The sequence below is a fragment of the Gossypium arboreum genome, chromosome 10, assembly GCF_025698485.1.
Source record: "Gossypium arboreum isolate Shixiya-1 chromosome 10, ASM2569848v2, whole genome shotgun sequence".
NCBI lineage: Eukaryota > Viridiplantae > Streptophyta > Magnoliopsida > Malvales > Malvaceae > Gossypium > Gossypium arboreum.
In genome coordinates this window covers 28,936,839-28,958,517 of record NC_069079.1, presented here as the reverse complement: position 1 = coordinate 28,958,517, position 21,679 = coordinate 28,936,839, and the positions used below count along the sequence as shown (strand labels likewise).

Genomic DNA, 21,679 nt, shown 5'->3' with positions numbered 1-21,679 from the left:
AGCCTTTGATTAATTGGATTCAGCAGATGGATGAGGGTAAGACTATGGACTTCGGGTTTAACAGTGATCGTATTTTGTGTTATCGAGGTCGTATTTGTATGCCTAAGGATATGGAACTGAGGCAATCTATTTTTCGGGAAGCACAAAGTAGCTCTTATGTTATGCATCCCGATGACAATAAGATGTATCATGACCTCCGAGAGTTATTCTGGCAGTCTGGGCTGAAACGTGAGGTAACCGATTTTGTTTATAATTGTTTGATGTGCAAGCAAGTTAAGGCTAAGCACCAACTTCCTTCTAGGTTACTTCAACTCGTTAAGATTCTGTTATGAAAATGGGAATGGGTAACTATGGATTTTGTAAGTGGGTTGCCCTTAGCACCTACTAAGGACTAGTTTGGGTTATTATGGATTGTTTGACTAAATCCGCTCACTTCATCCAGTTATGACCGACTATTCCTTGCGAAGTTGGCGAAGCTTTATATCTCTGAGATTGTTAGGCTTCATAGGGTCTCAGTATTGATTATCTCAGACCATGATCCCCGAGTTACTTCTTGTTTTTGGAAGAAGTTACATGAGGCTTTGGGTACCCGACTGGATTTGAGTACGATATTTCATCCACAGACTAATGGTCAAACTGAAAGGGTAATTCAGATTTTAGAGGACATGACTCGGAGTTGTGTGATTGATTTTCAAGGTAGTTAGAGGGAATTTCTATCGCTAGCTAAATTTTCTTACAATAATAGCTTTTAGTCTAATATTCAGGTGGTGCCTTATGAGGCACTGTATGGTTGGAAATGTCGCACTCAACTTTGCTGGACTAAGTTGGGTGAGAGAAAGGTTCTGGGTCATGAGTTAGTGGCTGAGGCTAAAGATAAGGTACGTATGATTCGAGATTGACTTAAGCCACTTTTGATAGATAGAAGTCTTACTCAGACCTTAAGAGACTAGATATTGAGTTCGAGGTAGTGGATCATGCTTTCCTTAAGGTACCTCCTTAGAAGAAAGTTCTCAAATTTGGTTATAAGGGCAAGTTAAGCCCTCAATTCATTAGACCGTGTCGGGTTTTGAAGCATATTGGACCAGTCGCCTATCAGTTAGATTTAACTCCGGAGTTGGATCATATCCAAGACATCTTCCACGTATCCATGTTGAGACATTATTGGTCTAATCCTTCTCATGTTGTTTTAGTGGAGGAAATTGAATTGAGGCCAGATTTTTCTTTTGAAGAGTCGATACAAATTTTAGATCGTGAAGTTAAGGTCTTAAAGAGAAAGATCATTTTGTTAGTTAAAGTACTGTGAAGGAATCAAGGTTCCGATGAGGCCATTTGGGAGCTTGAGGATTCGATGCGTCAACAATATCCTCATCTCTTTGAGTCAAATAAATTTCAAGGCCAAAATTTCTTTAGGAGGGGAGAGTTGTAATGCCCTAAATTTCATAGATTTTGGTTGGTAAGCATGTTAGATAATCTTATATGGTGTGTTGGTTAAGTATCTTAGATGTATGTTTTAGGTTTTCAGTTCGATTCCCTTATTTTGAATTCTTTCTCTTAATTTTGACATTATTTTTGCAAATTGTTGACAAGAATAAGCCTGTTGGTTCAATAGTAAGGTGTTTGTTAGCTTACTCTTTGGTCTTGTGCTCGAATCCTACCTTATACAAGTTTAGAAAAATTTTTCTTAGGTTTTGTCTGAGTAGTAGTGTTCAAATTAAATTCTTAAAAATATGGTGGGTTAGAATTTGGATTAAAGTAAATTTGTATTTATCTTATTTTATTTTATTTTTTCAAAATCCTGAAAATCACTCACCTAATTTTACTATCCTTCACCCTCTATTTTCACATTCTTGTTTCTTTTCCCCTTTTTTTCTTTTCTTTGTTATTTTTTCTTTTTCTTTTCTTTTTCTTTTCTTTTGTTTTGCTTTTCGCTTCGTTGCCATCTTGTGTTTTAGTAGTAATTGTTGTGTGGAGTTCAATTATTAGGACATAATCCTAACAAAGTATAAGTATCATCATATTGATTTTCTAATATTAGGATTCTTAATCGTTCTTTGTTTAAGGTACGGATTGTATTAGTGTTTGTTTTCGTTCTAGGTTGTGACAAATGTTCTTGTGCTTGGTTAGGTGAAGGGTGCGCAAATCAAACTCCTCCAGCAGAGTAATATTTGATTTGGACGCTGTTTCGGAGAAGTAAGTACTCAAATTTGTTATAGGGTTTGAAATTTCGTGTTAAAGATTTATTTTAGATGAGTTTTTCCTCGATTAATTGGTGTGATTTAATGAGGGAATGTAGGTTTTGTGACTTTTCAACATGTGGTTTTTCAAATCGACAATCAAGTGTGTAAACTACCCCGAAAAACTCCCCAAAACTCGTAAAAATAAGAAAATAAGGTTATTTTTCGAAACTGCCCGATGTCACACGGTTGTGTGACAGACTGTGTGCACCACACGGCCGTGTGTGATTACACAACCTGTGTAGATAAGCCATGTAGACTACATGGGCTGGCTTGTTAGGCCGTATGGACCACATGCGCTAGCTTGTTGGGCCATGTAGACCCATTTTGGCCAATTTGAAGGCCCAATTAGGGGTCGATAAAGGGACTCTAAAATTGGGTTTTTAGGCATTATGTATGCCCGGAAAGCATAAGTTTCAGTATATATATGTATGGGTAAGCCTAGAAGTATGATAGGTAAGTTTGATTTTGTATAAATTATATGTAATGTTATGCTCCGAAAATAAATACAAGTATAAAAATGCTTAAGAATGCATGTCATCTGATTTATGTTAAATGTATGTATGAGATTATGATATTATGTCTATGTTTATGCCAATGTATTTGGGGTGGGATATGTTATAATGGAGGAAATTTTATATGACAGTTTTTACTGCAAATATGACAGTTAAATCACAAATTCTGTCTGTCAGCTCAACTGCATATTTTGAGTGGCATACCACCACATATCAATGTGATTGGTTGGATGGACTCTTATAGTTCTAATTGGTGTGATTGGTTGGACGAAGATGGTGTGTAGCGAATGATGATAGGATATATATGATATGTTATATGATATGCTCCGATATGCTATATGATACGATTCTGATATGTGAAACAATATGATTTCGATATGCTATATGATATGGGAAATTCTAAACTGGTTATTTGTATAAGTAAATTTTGTTATGGGCCAATTCACACACGAGGCTTAACTCACATATCTGTTTTGTCCCATTTCAGGTGATCCACAAGCTTAGGATTGGACAACGACTCTAGAGCTTGGTTTACTCTTTATTGATTTAGTATGTTTTGGATTTATCTTTATGGGCTTTTTGGACTTTTAGACATTTAATTTTTGTCTAGGACTTTAAACCTCATTTTGGTATTTGTTTTGCAAAAAATATTATTTTAAACGGGCTTTTAACCTACAACAAAATTAAGGTTTTAAATGTTCAAATTGCTATAACGTTTTGTAGCTACCAAGTTTTGACTAAATCGTTATGACGTATTATCACACAAAATAATTTAAGTAAAAGGGATATGTTTAGTAAAGTCATTAAAACTTAGATTCTTTTAAAGTACCCACGGTTTTGGAATAGATGCGTTCTTAATGTGTTAATCAATTCTCTTTTTTTTCTTTACATTAAAAAGCAAGCTTATCTCCAAAGTTAAGAATTAATGTTTTCTCGTATGATGTAACCCTTACAATCCAATTGTAGCATCTAGGCTAGGTTTGGGGTGTTACAAATGGGAGGTAGAGCCTTACGACCTATAATTCTCCCCCTTACTTCATCAAATTCAACATTTAATCCAATAAGAAATTTGTAAATGCGATGATCTTCTGTCATCTTTTTATAGTTTTTGCAATCTTCTAGAGACTTCCATTCATAATCATTAAACAAATCCAAATCTTGCCATAATCTTTTCAATGAATTGAAATACTTGATGACGTTGTCTTCTCCTTGATGAGTCTCTCCAAGTTTTATAGTCAACTCATAAATTTGGGACTGATTTCCCAAATCAAAATACATCTAATTAACATTATCCCAGTGTTCTTTGACTGTAGAATAGCACATATAGTTGAAACTGATATCTTCCTCTATGGAATTTACTAGCCATGTCATAATCATGGAATTTTCAGCGTCCTAAAGAGCATAAAAGGGGTCCTCCTTTGTTGGTGTTTCCTTATCTCCTATCAAGTAACCAATCTTTCCTCGCCTCCGAATATACATTTAGACTGATTGAGACCAATGCAAAAAATTATCACCATTTAATTTGATATTGGTGATTTGAATAGAATATGATTCAGAGTTTGAAACATGATTTCCAATAGATTTTGGTTAGGCAGATGAGAAAGTAGAGTTTGGTGAAGTTTCTGACATGGATAAGAATTGCTGAAAAAATTTTTAGGGTTTCTATAGGAGCTAGGAAAAAAAATTCCAACGCTGATGCCAAACAGAAACTAGATGGGAAGTAAGAAACGAATATTATTTCTTCTATCTCTACAATTGTGATACAGTACCTATATATAAGTAATAGCAGTCCAACAATTTAAGAGTAATTTAATCATTTCCTAATCTATACAAGTGAATTATTCTATAATTACACTTATCTTAAATTAATCTACATTCTTTTTTAACGGTTCCTCTGCTAGTCTGGTGTTTTCGATGTGAATTGAAATAAATGTTCAAATCCTTAGTTATTTGAATTGGCAGTTACTGGCTTATTGAAATTCCACTTGCTACAACATTTGTGCAGTTTTTATACTTGCATTGAATTTATGGTTATGTTTCTCTTCACCAGGTTGGGACATTGACACATTTCAATGCATTAAGACTTTGAGTGAACATGCTGATGTTGTGACATCTCTTGTTCATTGTAATGGCTATTTGTTCTCAAGCTCACTTCACTGCACCATTAAAGTTTGGTTTGCAACAGAAAGACAAAATTGGGAGTTGATCTATACTCGTAAAGAGGAATATGTGAGTTCTTCATTTTCTGAATTTACATGTGTAACCTATTCATGTTATTGAATTTATTAAAGAGAAAAAAAAATTGTTTGATAAGGTGGAGAAGTGGAAGGGTGGAAAAACCTTTAATACAATGGTTATTCTTATCGTTGTTTAAAATACAAAGTTAGGAAACCTAACTGTCGGACTAAACGTAATTTTTGTCATGTTCCTTCTCTATCTGCCCTACCAAACAAAGCCTCGGGATATTTTTACTGCTGCTGTTTTTTCATGCAATCAAAAGACTCCTCTTTAGTTGACAAAATTGGGAATTTCAAAACCAAATTTTCTTGTTTATACTAGTTTTCTGAGAAACACAGAAACCTTCTTTACCACGAACATCTGGAGCTTAGTTCATGCTGCCACCCTCATAATATAAAATCTAGAAATTATGGAATTCGAATTTTGGCATCTTTAATATTTTTTTTTTTTTGTATTAAAGGAATAAATGCTACATTATACGATTCTCTTTATTCTAAAAAAGAAGGGTCTAAAATGAATTTTGGCTTGCAGGGTGTACTCGTACTATGTGGAATGAATGATGCTGAAACCAAGCCAGTTTTTTTCTGCCCTTGTAATGACAACATTGTTCGCCTGTATGAGTTGCCATCGTGAGTATATTTCTTCTAGATGTCTGGAAATGCTTTTTCTTGTTGGCCTAAAAGAAGTTTTCCTCATTGAATGCATCGGTAACCAAGGAATATTGCCATTTGTGGTCACAGGTTCAGTGAGAAAGGTAGAATATTTTCGAAAAGAGAAGCGAGAGCGATTGAAAGAAGACCGAAAAACCTATTCTTCACAGGGAATGCAAGCGGCGCATTGACTGTTTGGAAATGGCGGCTAAAGCCTCAAGAAGGCAGCACCTCTGGCTCATGATTGACACTCATTCTTACTGCATCTCTTGTTGGCTGCTAGTTCATGTTTTTGGCTGTACACTACTACATACACGGAACTATAGATACAAATAGATGATGTATACGACAATATTGTTTTCATTTTATTTTTTTTATAGATTCCCTGTTTGTTGCTTCTTGTGTTGCACCACTAATTGTAATTCAATTTTGAAAAGAATGGGAATGAAATTCATTCATGGTGTCACAATGTGTTCACGACTTGAGGGTGTGAAATGCTGAATATTGTTCTGTTTCTTTGCTAAGTTTTCCATATATTCTAAGATGTTCGTTTATAATTGTGTATTTCATTCATGACGTCAAGGTGGATATGTCTTGAGGGTATAAAATTTTGATTCTGAATTATAGTTCATTCAGCTTGTTTTATCCTAATTTAGAGGGAGTAGGATTTGAGAAAATATGCACAATTAAAACCCAGATCACCTATGTTGCTTCAACTATCCATTTTTCTTGAAATTACCTTTTCCAACGTCCACGGATATGACCCCCAAATAGCCTACAAATACATGAACAAACTTGGGGGAAAAGAACGATTAAACATATCCATAACCGTATTAACAGTGACACCTGAGTTTGAGTAACAATGTGACATAGCGGATCATTAATCGACCCAGCAGTTGAGGTTGGCAAAGTTATTTCCAATATTCAAACTGATAATTTCACAAAAATATAACACCATTTATTCAAGTGTTTGATGTATATATGTGCTACAGAAACTCTAAAGATCTAATGGAAGTGACCAAATGCACCTAGTCATGTTTCTTAAGCTTGAACTTTCCCTTGGGGATCTTGCTCAGAACACCAGAATCCAACTTTTTATAGTGATTTTGGAACTGATCAAGCATATTGTAAACAAAGCCATCTATTTGCTCATCATACCTCTCATACAGGACTGGTAATGTATGGGCTGCAACAAAACCTGAGAAGCAAAATAAAAACTTTAACATCAAAGGCCCTGCACATATATAGCAAAAGGCTAAAGCTGTCTTTCATAATTTAAAAGAAATTAAATACTATCTAATAATAAATAGTTAATGAATATTTAGTCAACTTGCATGGTCTTTAACAGAATTCCAATGGGTTAACCAAGTTTCTTCTTATTTTTCTGGTTTTTCTCTAGCTCTATAACATATACCAGATTGGACTATGCAACAGTTCCCAGTTCAACCGGCAGGTCCAGTCAGTCTGATTTTTCAATGGTGGTCTTTTGTCCTCTGGGACAGGAAACTTGTTTCAAAAGATGTAAAATAGAAAAGGAAAAGCATCTCCAGAACCATATATATACATCACATGGACCACCAGTTAAATGCAATGTGAAGAGCATGCCATCATTTACATCATGATGCAAAAGCCCAAAAGTAAAATACCTAAAGCTTTTCAGTACAGAAGTGATCGCAATCTAGGATAATGGAACTTGGAAAGAGTTGTAGATAGTAAGATTTGAACCTTAGACCCGCTGAATCCACTTCTTAAGAGTAATAGCATAGACCAACTGGACTAAGAAGCGGTTTAAATTCCTGAAAATTTTAATTGTCTAAAACATTTCCCATAGTAGAGTTTTCATAAAGTCTTCAGATTCTATAAAGAAAATTTGTTTCCAATGGTGTCAATGTTGACATACAAATTTATGTAGTTCTGACATACTGTTAAAAAATCAAGTTAGAAGGTAAAAATAGTACACCCTCAATCCAAAAAATGTCCATTTTTCCTATTTGGTATACACCTAACTAGAACCTCTTTCCTTCGTGAAACCATTATTTTTTTCCAATTAGGAAACAGAATTTATTATGCTAGACTCAATCAAGTCCAATACTCATTAAATGATAAATACGTACGATAAGTAAACTAGTTGGCATCTAATGTGGAAATGAAAATAGAAGAAAGTTGACATGGAATTTTCTGAGTTCAACATTTTTTAGAAGGTTTCTTTTTCTTCTGAAAGGGGCTATTCATTTGAATTTAGGGGTCTATCAGGCTATCGCGGACTGCTTTTTCTTTCACTTTTAATTCCTAATTTTTTCTCATTTTCCTTCTCTTTTTCACTTAGAAATTCCTATCCATAGGACATGTCTAATTTTGATAGCAACAATCCAGGATTTTGCACATGAGCAGCCTTGCACCGGTAAATCCAGCCAATTTGGCACCAGATCAGGCATGACATAGGCAGGACGGAGTCTAGCAAGTTCAATGCACAAACACCTTACAAGTCTGATCCAAGCTAGCCAGCATAGGACTAGCATGTAATGTATAAAAGAAGCCTAGATTAATCAGATTTAACCATTCCAAAACCAAATGAGCACTGACATGCCTTCACAAGTCTAATCCAGGTTAACCAGCATACCATGCATGGAAGAGCCTAGGCTAATTGGATTCAACTATTCCAGAACCATACCAAGTCAGATCCTCCCTTGACATGCCACGACTGAGGTGGTTATTGTCAGTAATCTAACTCGTCTGCAGCTAAAAAAGAAAGAGAGCAAAGGAGATTGGAAAGCTAAAGAAGGAAAAGGTATTCTAGGCGTGGAACTTGTAACTTGAATATGAAGGCTCATTTAAAGACACTAATAACAATTCGAACTCTGAAAGGAAATAGGTTTCCCTGTCAAAACTTGTTCTTCTCTAAATTGCAATATTAGAGCCAATCGATACACTTAATTGTACGTTCAAATCAATTAATATCTGATAGGCTGAACTTCATCAGTTATCACAAGATAATTAGATGAAACAACTTGACTGAAATAAATAAAAGTTCAATGCCAGATTCCCACTTTGGAAAAATCAGTCACCAATTACACTTGATAAATCTTGGAAATCTCGGTTTCAACTTGACAGAACAAAATCATTTTTGCAATGGTGTTACTTGTTTAGTTGGGGGCCACGGCCTATGTCCGTGAGGCAACAATTATCTTAGGTAAAATTTTTGAATGCAAAAAGAGAAAGGGCAAGTGTTTGTTCAATGCATAAAGCTAACAAACACGGCTATGTTCAAGTCAACCAAGATAAATAAGCTAAACTGTAAATGCAACTAGATAATCATTTCGCAGGCATTGAGCAATACTAAATTTATTGGACTAATGAACCAAAGGTGGGTTCCATAAACAGAATATTTTCTGCTTAAGACAGTATGGTACAGACAACCTATGTTGTTCCGACTTTTCGTTTTTCTTGAACCACCCGTGTCCAGCACATTTTTGGACAAGGGTACCAGGATATATCCCCCCTCCAAGGACCCTCCAAAATATATGGAAAAACTTAGAAAGAATTGAACATATCCTTGTTAGATACATACCCAAATCTGCCACTCACACCCAAGTCCGAGTAACATAGCAAACAACCACACATTAGAGTATTACCATGCTTTATTTCCCCTTTTACGGAACTACCATGCTATTAATGCAAGATAATTTAATAAAATTTCTTACCAATGTACAAAACAGTCAAAAAGTTGCACCAACTTCCAACAACAGCAGCAACCCACAAGCTTACTGCAACCTGTAAAGTTTTTGATCATTAATAATCCACTCCAGCAAATATAGTGTGATGGAGGAAACTAGTTAGAAATGCAGATTCAATATAATGGTCTTTACCCACAAGCTGTGACCGTAGCAAAGTTTACAATATTCTTTTAAAGTCTAAAACACTGCAGTTATTTTCAGCTTTTTGGATCAAACATGCTGAAACTTGTTCCAAATATATTTTTCATTTGATTTTTGAACTTTTTCTTGGATTGAGTCTCTAAAGTTGCATGCACTAGTAAAATGTTAGTAAGGGCCATTTACTGACATATTTCACTTTAATAATTTTCAACACTAACAATCAATTACAACCAAATAAATAAGGAAGTAATTTGAGAACCAAATTAAGAAAGAGTGAAGAATGCCGCAATAAATAAAATGCATAAAGAAATTGATCATAACATTTCTTCCTCCTGCATTAACGATACTTAAGAGTTTGCTGAATGTTTCTACAAATATATGGCGGAAACTTTTAAAGGCATATGGATCAGCAGGGAACATTTAATTTGCAAGCATATGTCGTTAAGGGAAGAGTGATAGGAAAATATTGAGAGCCTACCACAAGAAATTGTTTCAAGTTTCCCTGACATGCAACATCCTGCAGATATTGTAAGCCTCTGTTCACCTCAGCACCAACTGACCTCCCAATGCTAACAAATAATTCATCGGGCAAAACAAGGCGTGGCACTTGAGAAGATGACCTGTTTCCATGAAGTAATTTACTATAAAAATTATGCGATCCTATCAGCAGCACACATGGTACCAAAACCTTGAAGAGCAACAAATAATAAAAAATAAAAGCAGCACATAAGCATATGCCTATTTGTGTTACCTGTTAAGTAAACCCGAGGCATTTGACCAAACAAACTGAGCAAGCATGCCAAGAACCAAAGCAAAGCATAGAAGAGTCAGGAAATGGTAATTAAGCCATTCAAATAGAACCCATATTAAAGTTGCACTAGCTAAAAAACTGGCTGAGATCTTCTTGTTCCTCCATAACAAAACATCAGCAGCTGCACAATTTACAGTAACAACATTGATCAACGCAGGTGGTTTTTAGCAATTTCAAGACAAGAGTTGAAAGTCGTACATTTTCCACCCCCCAAAATATGATGGACAGGCCTCTGACGTCCAAAAAGCCGATTGAAGCCAGAGACAACTGAGTTTGATTTCTCTTCCTCAAAAAAGGACACGGATTTCTGCTTAGAGACACCATCTGCAATGGTCTCTACTAGATTGTTAAATAAGTCCTCTGTTGTTATTTTCTCAGGCATTATTCTTGTGCTTCAAGAAAACAGACAAATTTATTCTCCTGGAATAAACAGAACAGCCCTGAAATCTCATCAAAATATTAACACCTAACAAATAATTTGAAGTTCACTTTTAATATTATATTTTGCAATATTTATGGAAAAAAAATTCAAAAATGGAGTCTTGATGCTTAACCTTATAGCCCCACACACAGAAAAAAAAAAAAAAAAAGTTCCGTTTGCTTTGGCTTCTCAGTAGACACATATAACAACTCAACTGAAATATAAGAAACAATTTCAAGTAATTTGGCGTAGCTAGATGAACCCAGTATCATAACCACCATGCGACGCTCATAAGAGCAAATCTTTTGCAAGAAAGCCTATGGTTGCCATTTGCTAAAGATAATATCAAAGCAGATTCTTGTTCTTACTAATGCTTTAACATCACATGTAACCCTTTTAGAGAAACATTGGAACTGTGTTTTCGTACATGAACTTCATCCAAAAACAAAAAGAAAAGAAAAAGTAGCAGAAATAAAGCAAACAAAAAATTAGTATCTTCAAAGTAGCGGTAATTTGCTACTGCAATTTAAGAAAAAAAAAGAATCGTCGGAAATATCGAAATTCAAGAAAGACAAAGCAGCCAAGGTAAGGACTCGAGCAAACAAGATAAACCTCAGAACCAAACAAAACGAACAACTTGAAATAAATAAAACCCAGATTTTTAAACTAAGAACTTTAGTAGAATCAAATATAAGAAAAGAAAAAAAATCATGATCAAAGAACTGCAATTTCTGTAGAAAATATCATCAATTGTAAAAGAAGAAGAAAAAGGAAGATGCAAAAGAGCACAAACCAGAGAGAGAGAGCGAGAGAGAGATGTTGATGATACGTTTGAGGCTAGTGGGTGATACTGACAAGCAAGAAATGAATGGGGACTGGAGGAATCAAATATAAATTATGTCCACGTTTCTCTTGTACGTTAACCTTAGTATCACATTCACTTCGAACAAAAAGATATAGGTTAAAATCTGCTATTAGTCCTTGTACTTATCTAGAAATTGAGATTTAGTTTTTTACTTTAATTATTAAAAGAATTCAATCCACCTATTTTTTAAATTTAATAATCTTAATAATTCTGGTTGTTTGTAATTTCTATCAAAATTTATCAACATAAACCTGTTCATTTTTGTATATCACCTAAACATCATTTGAGGATAGTCCAGTCAATATGTCAAGTTGGTAAATTTTGATGAAAAATATTAAAATTATTAATGATTAAAATGATATTTTAGGATTTAATTTTATCTTTTAATTATAGGGATTAAATTTTAAATTTTAGATAAATACAGGGACTAAAGTTTAGAATTTAACCAAAATATATATCACATTCACTAAGTCCCAAAAGGAAACCCAAAAAGACAACTTTTCCAAATAAAAAATTTAAATGTTAAATTAAAAGTGTTTTAACTTTAAAATGCTATTTTCGTGATGGCGTCATAAATAGTGGAATGGTAGGTAGAGTTTATTTTGGTTCAAAAATGGCAGGCAGATAAATGCAATAATATATTTTTATATTTATAGTATATTGATTAAATTAGGGTCAAATTTGATGAAAAGGCCAAGAAAAATTAGAGAAATGGGTTAGGTTGTCTAAAATTTACAGAAATAAGTTAATTTTAGATAGAAAAGATGAAAATATGTTCTGTTCTACAAATTTTTAATTTTTAACACATCAGTTCCTTTAGTTAGATAGTCAAATATTAGTAATTTTATTATTGAGTTTTGGGTTTCATTTTCTCCTACTTAGATTTGTATTTTTATTTCATGTTATTTCAAGCTTAGTTTTTATTTTTAATATATTAGTTTTTCTGGTTAAATGGTAAAAAATAATAATTTTATCCTTCAGTTTTAAGTTCGATTCCTTTTTAAGCATATTTGTATTTTTTTATTTCATGTTGTTTTAATTTTTTTATTTTTAATTAATATCTTTAATTAATAAAAATATCGTTTTCAAGTTTTTTTAATTCATCTTTTAATTAATACCTTTTTATTTATAAAATAATATAATTATTACAAATTATATAATAAAATATATTTTTAATATTTATCATTATGTTAAATATATTTTATTTTTAAAAACATCAACTAATTTTTTTATATATTTTCATTATATATAATATTTATATGTCAAATATTTAACTTTTCCACCTATATTTTAGGTACGGTGGTTTCTAATATTATAAAATCAAATAATTATTTCAAATATCATTATTATTTTTCAACTATATTATGGGTATGATATCTCAAATATTTTATATATGAAATATTTTAAGTATACATACAAAACATATAATATTAAAATTTACTACACTCATAATATGAATTGAAAAATAAATATTACACATACTAAAATTTATATTTACTAAAAATAATGATATTTGGGGATAATTACTTGATTTTATAAATAAAAGAGTTATTAATTAAAAATGAATTAAAAACTTGAAAACAATATATTTATTAATTAAAAATAAAAAAGTTTGAAACAACATGAAATGAAAAATAGAAATGTGCTTAGAAAAATAATCAAACTTAGGACTTAAGATAAAATCATTATTATTTAACCAAGGAAATTAATGTGCTAAAATAGTAATTAAAAATAAAAGCAAAGCTTGAAACAAGCTGAAATAAAATTACAAATATAAATAGGAGAGAAATTGAACCTTAGATTAGGGCACATTAAATCATCTTACTAAAGAAGCTAATGTATTAAAAGAGTAAAAAAAAACACAATTTGTAACACACTTTTTAGCATAAAACATTTCTTCCATGACGCGTTTTTATTTATTTCTCTAAAATCAATTTATTTTCTTAAATATCTAAAAAAAAACCATACGCCTTCCTAAATATTTTTTAACATCGACATTTCTCTAAAGAAACCCCAAATAAAAAACTTTTCAAATAAAAAATTTAAATGTTAAATTAAAAGTGTTTTAACTTTAAAATTCTATTTTCGTGATGGCGTCATAAATAGTGGAATGGTAGGTAGATTTTAGTTTGGTTCAATAATGGTTATGGCAGGCAGATAAATGAAATAATATTTCTTTTCTATATTTATAGAATATTGATTAGATTAGTATCATAAATTAATCCAACATCCATTTAATTAAAAATAATTAAAATAATATTTTATAAAATAAACATTAAAATATTTATTTTTAGTATAATAATTTAATTGGTTCTTTAATTTTATAAAAAATTTATTTTAGCATTCTATTTATTTTTCATCTAAATTTATATTTTTTATCATCACTTAAAATAGATAAAAAATTAATATTTTTAATTTTATTGACGTGATATATATATGGATTCTACGTGAATGACACAGTAGCATTTAATGAAGTTTTTAAATTTTAAAAATAAAAAAAAATTTATATAATTATTTTTAAAATTATAAATTATTAGAATTATTAAAAGTATAAATTATTTTAAAATTATAAAAGTTGTAATTTTTTAATATTTTTAAGATTTTTAAAAAAATAATTAAATCTTGACATGTTATTTATATGACAATCCATGTGTATATTACATCAACAAAGTTAATAAACATTAATTTTTCTTTTCATTTTAGAATAATTTGATAAAAATATAAATTTAATGGCTAAAATTAGAAAAATTTAAGTGGAGTACTAAAACCTACCCATAATTAAACTTAAATTTTAACCTATTCAAAGACAACCTCAAAGGTCCACCCAAATTTTTGAAGGGTTTACATAAAAATGTTAAACTCAAAAATTAAACTCATGAAATGATTCCAACTTTAAAATTTTAAACGCGACCCCAATACAAAAGCCCTCTTCACCATAGTCTCATAAAACAGGAACCCAAATGTAGTCGTATATTCACAGTTCATGGTGATGAAGAAGAAAGAAAGGCCTATCACTGACACACTGCAAATATAGAGAATTCAAAGGATACTTAAATTATACTACTCTTTTTTGGTGTTTTTAGGAGTTGGAAGATTGTGGTCATAGATTTTATGTTTGTTTAGTAGAGCAGGCCATCATGCATGATGGTGATTAATTTCTGGATGATATCCAGCTTCGTATTTCAATGCTGCTTTTCATTGTTAAAATCCCTATTTAACAATATAAATAATCATAAATTTTTAATATTTTTTAATCAAGAAATCCACGTGTTAATTTTAAATTGGCAGAGGATTTTTGTTGGATAAGATAAGAGTGGGAGAGCTATAAATTAAACATGGTTATATGATGTGAAGGATGGAGTAAAGTCTGGAACTCCATCGCTGGACATACATCCAAAATGGAAATCTGACATGGACCTAATTCAATCTACGTGGCACCAATAAGAGGCTGATCAACCTTATCCCCCGTTCCCATAATCCCATCCTTTTTAGTCGTCTAATATCCTAATTAATACAATGCGGATTTCCCCTTCACAAATAAAATCACCCCACTCATTTTAGTTTTTGTTTACTACATTAGAGCAGCAATGGCCTCCACCGCATGCTTCTTGCACCACCATGCACTCACCTCCGCACCCAGATCATCATCAACTCCACCCTCCACATCCCAGCGCCAAGTTGCAATCGTCAAGTCAAATCAACTGCTGGCTTGCATTTCACAGAAACAGGCAGTCCAAGAAAATGATAATTCCCGAAGCAGCGCCGTGATCTCCCGTCGGTTGGCTCTCACTCTGCTCATCGGTCCTGCAGCGGTTGGCTCTAAGGTTTCTCCTGCTGATGCTGCCTATGGTGAAGCTGGTAACTTTCCTTTCTCTTTCTCTTTCTCCTTAATTCTATCATTTTATTTGTTTAATGCTCTTCTATGATTCCTTATGTGATCATGAGTCTCTTTCCTGTAAAACGATATTCAAATAGGGAGGAATTGATTGTAGATGATGATTATGGAAATAACGAGTTGATTGGATGACAGCAAATGTATTTGGAAAGCCAAAAACAAACACAGAGTTCATCCCATACAATGGGGAAGGGTTCAAGCTGTCAATACCATCAAAATGGAACCCAAGCAAAGAGGTTGAGTACCCAGGTCAAGTCCTGAGATACGAGGACAACTTCGACTCCACCACCAATGTTGCTGTCATGGTCACTCCTACAGATAAGAAGTCCATTACTGACTTCGGTTCCCCTGAAAATTTCCTCTCTAAGGTTTAATTTTTTTTATCATTTCGTTTCATTGCATGCATATATATATATATATAACGTGTTTTGCTGATTTATTTGCTTCTCATGGATCTTTTCAGGTGGACTATCTGCTTGGAAAACAAGCATACTCTGGCTTAACTGATGCTGAGGTATTAAACTAGCATGTGTATATATATACCGGCATGCACATACTCATATAAGGGAATCGTATTTTTATATCCCCACTTATTTCCTATGCTTCTTTTCCCAATTACGAGCAAATCTCTGATATCTTGAAATGAATGGCATGCAGGGTGGGTTTGACTCAAATGCAGTGGCAACTGCAAACATATTGGAGACTTCAACTCCTGTGATCGGAGGGAAACAGTACTACTTCTTGTCGGTGTTGACGAGAACTGCTGATGGAGATGAAGGTGGCAAGCACCAACTAATTACAGCCACCGTAAACAATGGTAAACTTTACATTTGCAAAGCACAAGCTGGGGATAAGCGGTGGTTTAAAGGAGCTAGAAAGTTTGTGGAGAGTGCTGCAAATTCCTTCAGTGTTGCTTAGTTATAAGCGGTGGTTTAAAGGAGCTAGAAAGTTTGTGGAGAGTGCTGCAAATTCCTTCAGTGTTGCTTAGTTAAAAGTCTTACTTGTTAACTAGAGAATAATTTCATGTAAATCTTGTTAGAAATTATCTGATGTTGGACCTAAGCTTGTATATTATCCTACTCCCCCTTCCTCCAAAGCTTCTGGTTTCTGTTTCTGTTTCTGTTTCTGTCTAGTCGTCAGGAAACTTTTGGATATCTGTATATATGTTTCTTAATTGGCACATTATCAAGGCGGAACCCTAATGAATATTCCTCTTTCTATGGTCCCTCTACGTCTATTCTGTGTGTGAAATTGCATGGTGAAACAAAGAATCAAATTGAGAATGGCATTGGATTACTGGAATTCTCTTTTACTCCTTATTGATTATTAATGCCTGATCAACTAGAATTCTATGAAATCTGAGTTACTTTCCCTAGCCTCCTCATTAGATAGTATGCTGGAAATGAATCAAAACTTAAAATAAACCAACTTATTTTTATGCTTTTTTTTTTTTTCTAAAATGTGCTGGTGTTTATTAAAATTTTCAAATTTATGTTTGTATTTATTTATTTAAAATTATGTGTGTTCATGTTCGTTCATTTAAATTTAATAAATAAATTTGTGAACATTAAACAAACATATTCATGAATATATTCTTAAATATATAATTGAGCATGTTCACAAACAATTATAATAAACAAACAACAAATAGACATATATTATTTTTATATATATATATATATAATAATCAAATATAAATATTAATATTATATTATAAAAATAAAAATTAAAAATTTTAGTAATACTAGTATTCGCTAACGTATAATCTAATTTATTTTGAAAGAATTATAAAATATAGTAATTTATTTACTATTTGTCTAAATTATAAGCAAATTAAAATTATAAAATATACCACCTAAAGAGTACTTAAAATATATCGAATATAACTATTCAGTTAAGAAAGTAATTTAACTAAACAAAAAGAATAAGAGCCAAAATGACAAAAAAAGTAAACTTTAGGTAAATATTTTTATTATGCCAAATTAAAAATGCTATCATCTCAAGGAGTAAATGGTATTATGTATTCAAATAATTAATTGATCATAATTATACATGTAAATATAATAATTTAATTGATATTATGATATATAAAATTTATTCATAATTTATTCACCAACTAAAATATTTAATAATAAATAATAATGGGTAAAAGTGCTTAATTATAAAAAGATATTATTTCATAATAAATAATAAAAATAGACAATTTACATACATAAATCATTAAATTAATCATAAATATAATTCTAATGAGTTATATTTATCATAATGTATATTAAAACCATATAGAAATTAATTAAATATTGTTATATATTAATTATATAACACAGTACTAACCGTTGATTCAAGATTAATCAATTCAATGTTGATTTTTCTGTTCATCATAATTTACCAATAATTTGATGAGTATGTTGATCCTCCATGCTTATTCTAAGTTTTTGTGCAAAACTCTCTTACATTTTTTAATATCAAAATTGATAAGATACTCATTCGCATATTTTCCACTTCTATTAACTAGCATTTGCATCTTCGATGTCTTAAAAGCTTAATTTCACTTTGTGAAAAATAAAATAGAATAAAATAAATAAAAATAAAGAATACATAAATTTTACGTGGAAACCCTTTCGGGAAAAAAACCACGGGCAGAGGAGAAGAAAATTCACTATGTCGAAAAATTTTTACTCAAATACAAGAGGAATAGACTATGTCTATTTATAGGCTTGCAAAGCCATATTCTAGTAGGATTGAAACACCTTATCCTAATCAATATAAAATAGATGGAGTTTAATAAGGTTTAAAACCTTATTCTAAAATAAAATAAAAGAAGTCTAGTTCTATATGGATTTTACTTTTATTTTATTTTCCATCGTATTTTATTTAAATAAGAATTTGGGTCACTTAATTCTAACAATCTCCACCTTGACACAAATTCTCAATGAACAAGTTCTTCATCGCGAACTTTCAATAAACAAGTTCTTCACCTCTTCCAAAAACCCTTAAGGGTTTAACTTCAACAATGAACACCAACCAAGTCTAAGCAATGCTCAAACTTGGTTATAGGAAGTGACTTAGTCATCATATCTGCAGGATTTTCATGAGTGCTAATTTTGCTCACAACAATATCACCACGAGCAATAATATCACGAACAAAATGATACCGAATATCAATGTGTTTTGTTCTCTCATGAAACATTTGATCTTTTGTAAGAAAGATGGCACTGATTGTCACAAAATATGTCTTGATTTGAAGGTCTTCATTGAGTTCACTAAATAGTCCCTTCAACCAAATAGCTTCTTTACAAGCCTCATGAATCGCCATGTACTCACCGATTGGTAGACAAAGCGACGTAGTTTGCAAAGTGGCTTTCCAACTAATTGCACAACCTCCGATTGTAAAGACGTAACTTGTGAGAGATCTTCTTCTATCAAGGTCTCCAGCAAAATCAGCATCAACATACCCTATAACTCCATCTTTAGTTCTTCCAAAGCGTAAGCAAACATTAGTAGTGCCTCGTAAGTATCTTAAAATCCTTGAAGCGCTTTCCGGTGTTCTTTACCGAGATTCGCCATGTATACGCTAAGCGCACTTGTTGCATATGATAAATCGGACGTGAACAAACCATAGCATACATGAGAGATCCTCTTGCACTAGAGTATGGAACATGTGACATGTACTCAATCTCATTATCGATTGAGGAGATAAGGCCGATGAAAGTCCGAAATGGGTCGCTAAAGGAGTACTAACAGGCTTAGCACTCTGCATATTGAACACGCAAAGAATTTTCTCAATGTACCCTTCCGACTTAGGTACAATTTACTTGCTTTTCTATCTCGAGAATCTCCATACCAAGTATCTTCTTTGCTGGTCCTAAATCTTTCATCTCAAATTCTTCACTTAGTTGGGCTTTAACCTTTCTTATCTCTCTTTTATCTTTTCTTTGCTATCAACATGTCATCAACATAAAGAAGTAGATACACAAAAGAACCATCACATTTTTCTTAAAGTAGACACAACTGTCAAAACTACTTCTTTTGAAATCATGAGAAGTCATAAAGGAATCAAACCTCTTGTACCCTTGTCTTGGTGATTGTTTCAAACCGTAAAAGGACTTTTTCAAAGAAGCAAACATAGTCCTCTTTTTCGAGACTATAAAACCCTCTCGGTTGTTGCATGTAAATATCTTCCTCAAGTTCTCCATGCAAAAATGCGGTTTTACATCTAACGCTCAAGCTCCAAATCATGCATGGCAACAATACCAAGCAAAGCTCGAATCGAACTATGCTTAACAACCTGGAGAGAACACATCTGTGAAGTCCACTCGAATTTGATGTAACCCTTTGCAACAAGCCTTGCTTTATATCCGGGTTCTTCAACTCCTGAGTCCCTTCTTTCTTTTAAACACCCATTTACAACGAATGACCTTTTTACCTTTAGGAAGTTTTACAAGATCCCATGTTCTGTTTTTGTGGAGTGATTCCATCTCCTCTTGCATAGCAAACATCCACTTTTCGAGTCTTCACACTAATCGCCTCGAATAATTAAATGGCTCTTGATTAGCATCTATATCTTCACCACATTTAAAGCATAAGCAACTAGATCAACCTCGGCATACTTCTTTGGAGGTTTAATTTCTCTTCTTGTCCTGTTTTTGGCGATAGAGTATTGCGGTGAAGAAGCAACTCTATTCTCAATTTTGTCTTGGCTTGAGGAGTTGATTACGTATTAATCTAATGCTCCACCGCTTTTGGTTTTCTTTATTGGAAGAGTCTTTAAGAGATAAGTTAGGTAGCATAGCGGTTTCATCAAAAACAACATCTCTCGCTAATCACAACTTTTCTATTTTCGGGACATCATAACTTATAGCCTTTTACACCACTTTATAACCAAGAAAACGCATTTAATGGATCTCGGTTCCAATTTTCCATTATCAACATGAGCATACGCAGACACCCAAAAATCTTTAAATCGAATAATTAGCGGGATTACGGACCATACCTCTTGTGGAGTCTTTTCTCAATGGCAGCGGATGGAGATCGGTTGATCAAAAACATGCGATGAGGTCGCTACGCCCAAAATGACTTGTAAGTTGGCATTTGACAACATACATCGAACCTTCTCCATGATCGTTCGTTCATTCGTTCGCAACGCCTTTTTTTGTGGAGTATGACGAAACGTCAAGTGTCTCATGATCCCTTCGACTTGCACAATCTATTAAACTCATCGAGCGAACTCTAAGCCATTGTCTGCATGCGGAGGTATTTTATCTGTTTTCCGTCTGCTTTTTCAATCATAATTTTCCAAGACTTAAATATGGAAAACACATCGCTTTTCGCTTGGAAGAACGCCCAAACTTTTACGGAAAAATCATCAATAAAGGTTAGCATATAATTAGCTCCACCTCTCGAAGGTACTGGACGGCCCCCACAGATCGAATGGATATACTCCAACGTTTCCTTCGTGTTATGGATTCCTCTAGTGAATCGAACTCTCTTTTGCTTCCCAAAACACGTGCTCACGAAATTCAGTTTGCAAATTCCTTGCCCATTAAGAAGTCCTCTTTGCTTAATTCGCCATGCCATTCTCACTCATATGCCCTAGGCTCATATGCCAAAGTTTAGTAATATCATCATCGACAAGGAAGAGGAAGCGGCAATTGCATCACCGATATGAGAGAACCACAGAAACATATAACTTGGCAATCTTTCTTTGCCCTTTCATCACAAAGAAGGGACCCTTTGAAATCTTTAAAACCCCACTTTCATTGTGTATCTGTGCCCTTTTGAATCAAGAGTACTCAACGAAATTAAATTTCTTTTCAATTCGGAACATGCCGACGTCACTAAGTGTTCGACAACTCCATCAAACATCTTAACTTTAATTGTTCCAACACTGCGATTTTACATGAAGCATTATTTCCCATCAAAACAACACCTTGAGATCTTGTTTCATAAGTTGTAAACCAATCCCGATTGGGACTCATGTGGAAGGTGCAGACTGAATCAAGTATCCACTCCTCGCTTACTTTAGAATCATTGATGAAGCAACTAGAAGTTCACCATCATTGTAGTCTTCTACAACATCGACTTCACCGAATTTTTGGTGTTTTCCTTTTGATTCGCACCTCCTTTTAATCTTATTTTGTAGCTTATAGCACTTTCAGATTTAATGTGCCCTTTT

General features: G+C 32.9%; 2 protein-coding genes across 5 annotated transcripts; one reads left to right on the top strand and one right to left on the bottom strand.

Annotated features, from left to right (window-relative positions):
• Window positions 1-6,548: 6,548 nt before the first annotated feature.
• Window positions 6,549-11,665, bottom strand: LOC108489110 (reticulon-like protein B8). Of its 3 annotated transcripts, none has more exons than XM_017793397.2 (6): window positions 11,538-11,665; window positions 10,522-10,743; window positions 10,264-10,444; window positions 9,991-10,132; window positions 9,339-9,408; window positions 6,549-6,835 (listed from the first exon to the last, which is right to left on the bottom strand). In XM_017793397.2, exons 2-6 carry the CDS (start codon window positions 10,703-10,705, stop codon window positions 6,666-6,668), a joined length of 747 nt encoding a protein of 248 aa, XP_017648886.1. In that variant the 5' UTR covers window positions 10,706-10,743; window positions 11,538-11,665; the 3' UTR covers window positions 6,549-6,665. The 3 variants fall into 3 exon arrangements, with proteins under 3 accessions (XP_017648886.1, XP_017648888.1, XP_017648887.1); XM_017793399.2 differs by having other exon boundaries at window positions 10,522-10,715; XM_017793398.2 differs by having other exon boundaries at window positions 10,522-10,763; window positions 11,538-11,661.
• A 3,433-nt stretch (window positions 11,666-15,098) lies between these two features.
• On the top strand, window positions 15,099-16,729 carry LOC108489109 (putative oxygen-evolving enhancer protein 2-2). 2 transcript variants are annotated; one of them, XM_017793394.2, is made up of 4 exons: window positions 15,099-15,467; window positions 15,640-15,872; window positions 15,968-16,018; window positions 16,162-16,729. In XM_017793394.2, the coding sequence occupies exons 1-4, from the start codon at window positions 15,197-15,199 to the stop codon at window positions 16,420-16,422; spliced, it is 816 nt and encodes a 271-aa protein (XP_017648883.1). In that variant the 5' UTR covers window positions 15,099-15,196; the 3' UTR covers window positions 16,423-16,729. The 2 variants fall into 2 exon arrangements, with proteins under 2 accessions (XP_017648883.1, XP_052876099.1); XM_053020139.1 differs by having other exon boundaries at window positions 15,334-15,467; window positions 15,585-15,872.
• The last annotated feature ends 4,950 nt before the right edge of the window (window positions 16,730-21,679 follow it).

Coding starts and splice junctions, on each gene's coding strand:
- LOC108489110 (XM_017793397.2), bottom strand. CDS start 10,705: ATGCCTGAGAAAATAACAACAGAGGACTTATTTAACAATCTAGTAGAG. Junction 9,409..9,990: donor ACTTGAAACAATTTCTTGTG/GTAGGCTCTCAA, acceptor AAAACTTTACAG/GTTGCAGTAAGCTTGTGGGT. Junction 6,836..9,338: donor TTTGACTGTTTTGTACATTG/GTAAGAAATTTT, acceptor TTTGCTTCTCAG/GTTTTGTTGCAGCCCATACA.
- LOC108489109 (XM_017793394.2), top strand. CDS start 15,197: ATGGCCTCCACCGCATGCTTCTTGCACCACCATGCACTCACCTCCGCA. Junction 15,873..15,967: donor CTGAAAATTTCCTCTCTAAG/GTTTAATTTTTT, acceptor GGATCTTTTCAG/GTGGACTATCTGCTTGGAAA. Junction 16,019..16,161: donor CTGGCTTAACTGATGCTGAG/GTATTAAACTAG, acceptor AATGGCATGCAG/GGTGGGTTTGACTCAAATGC.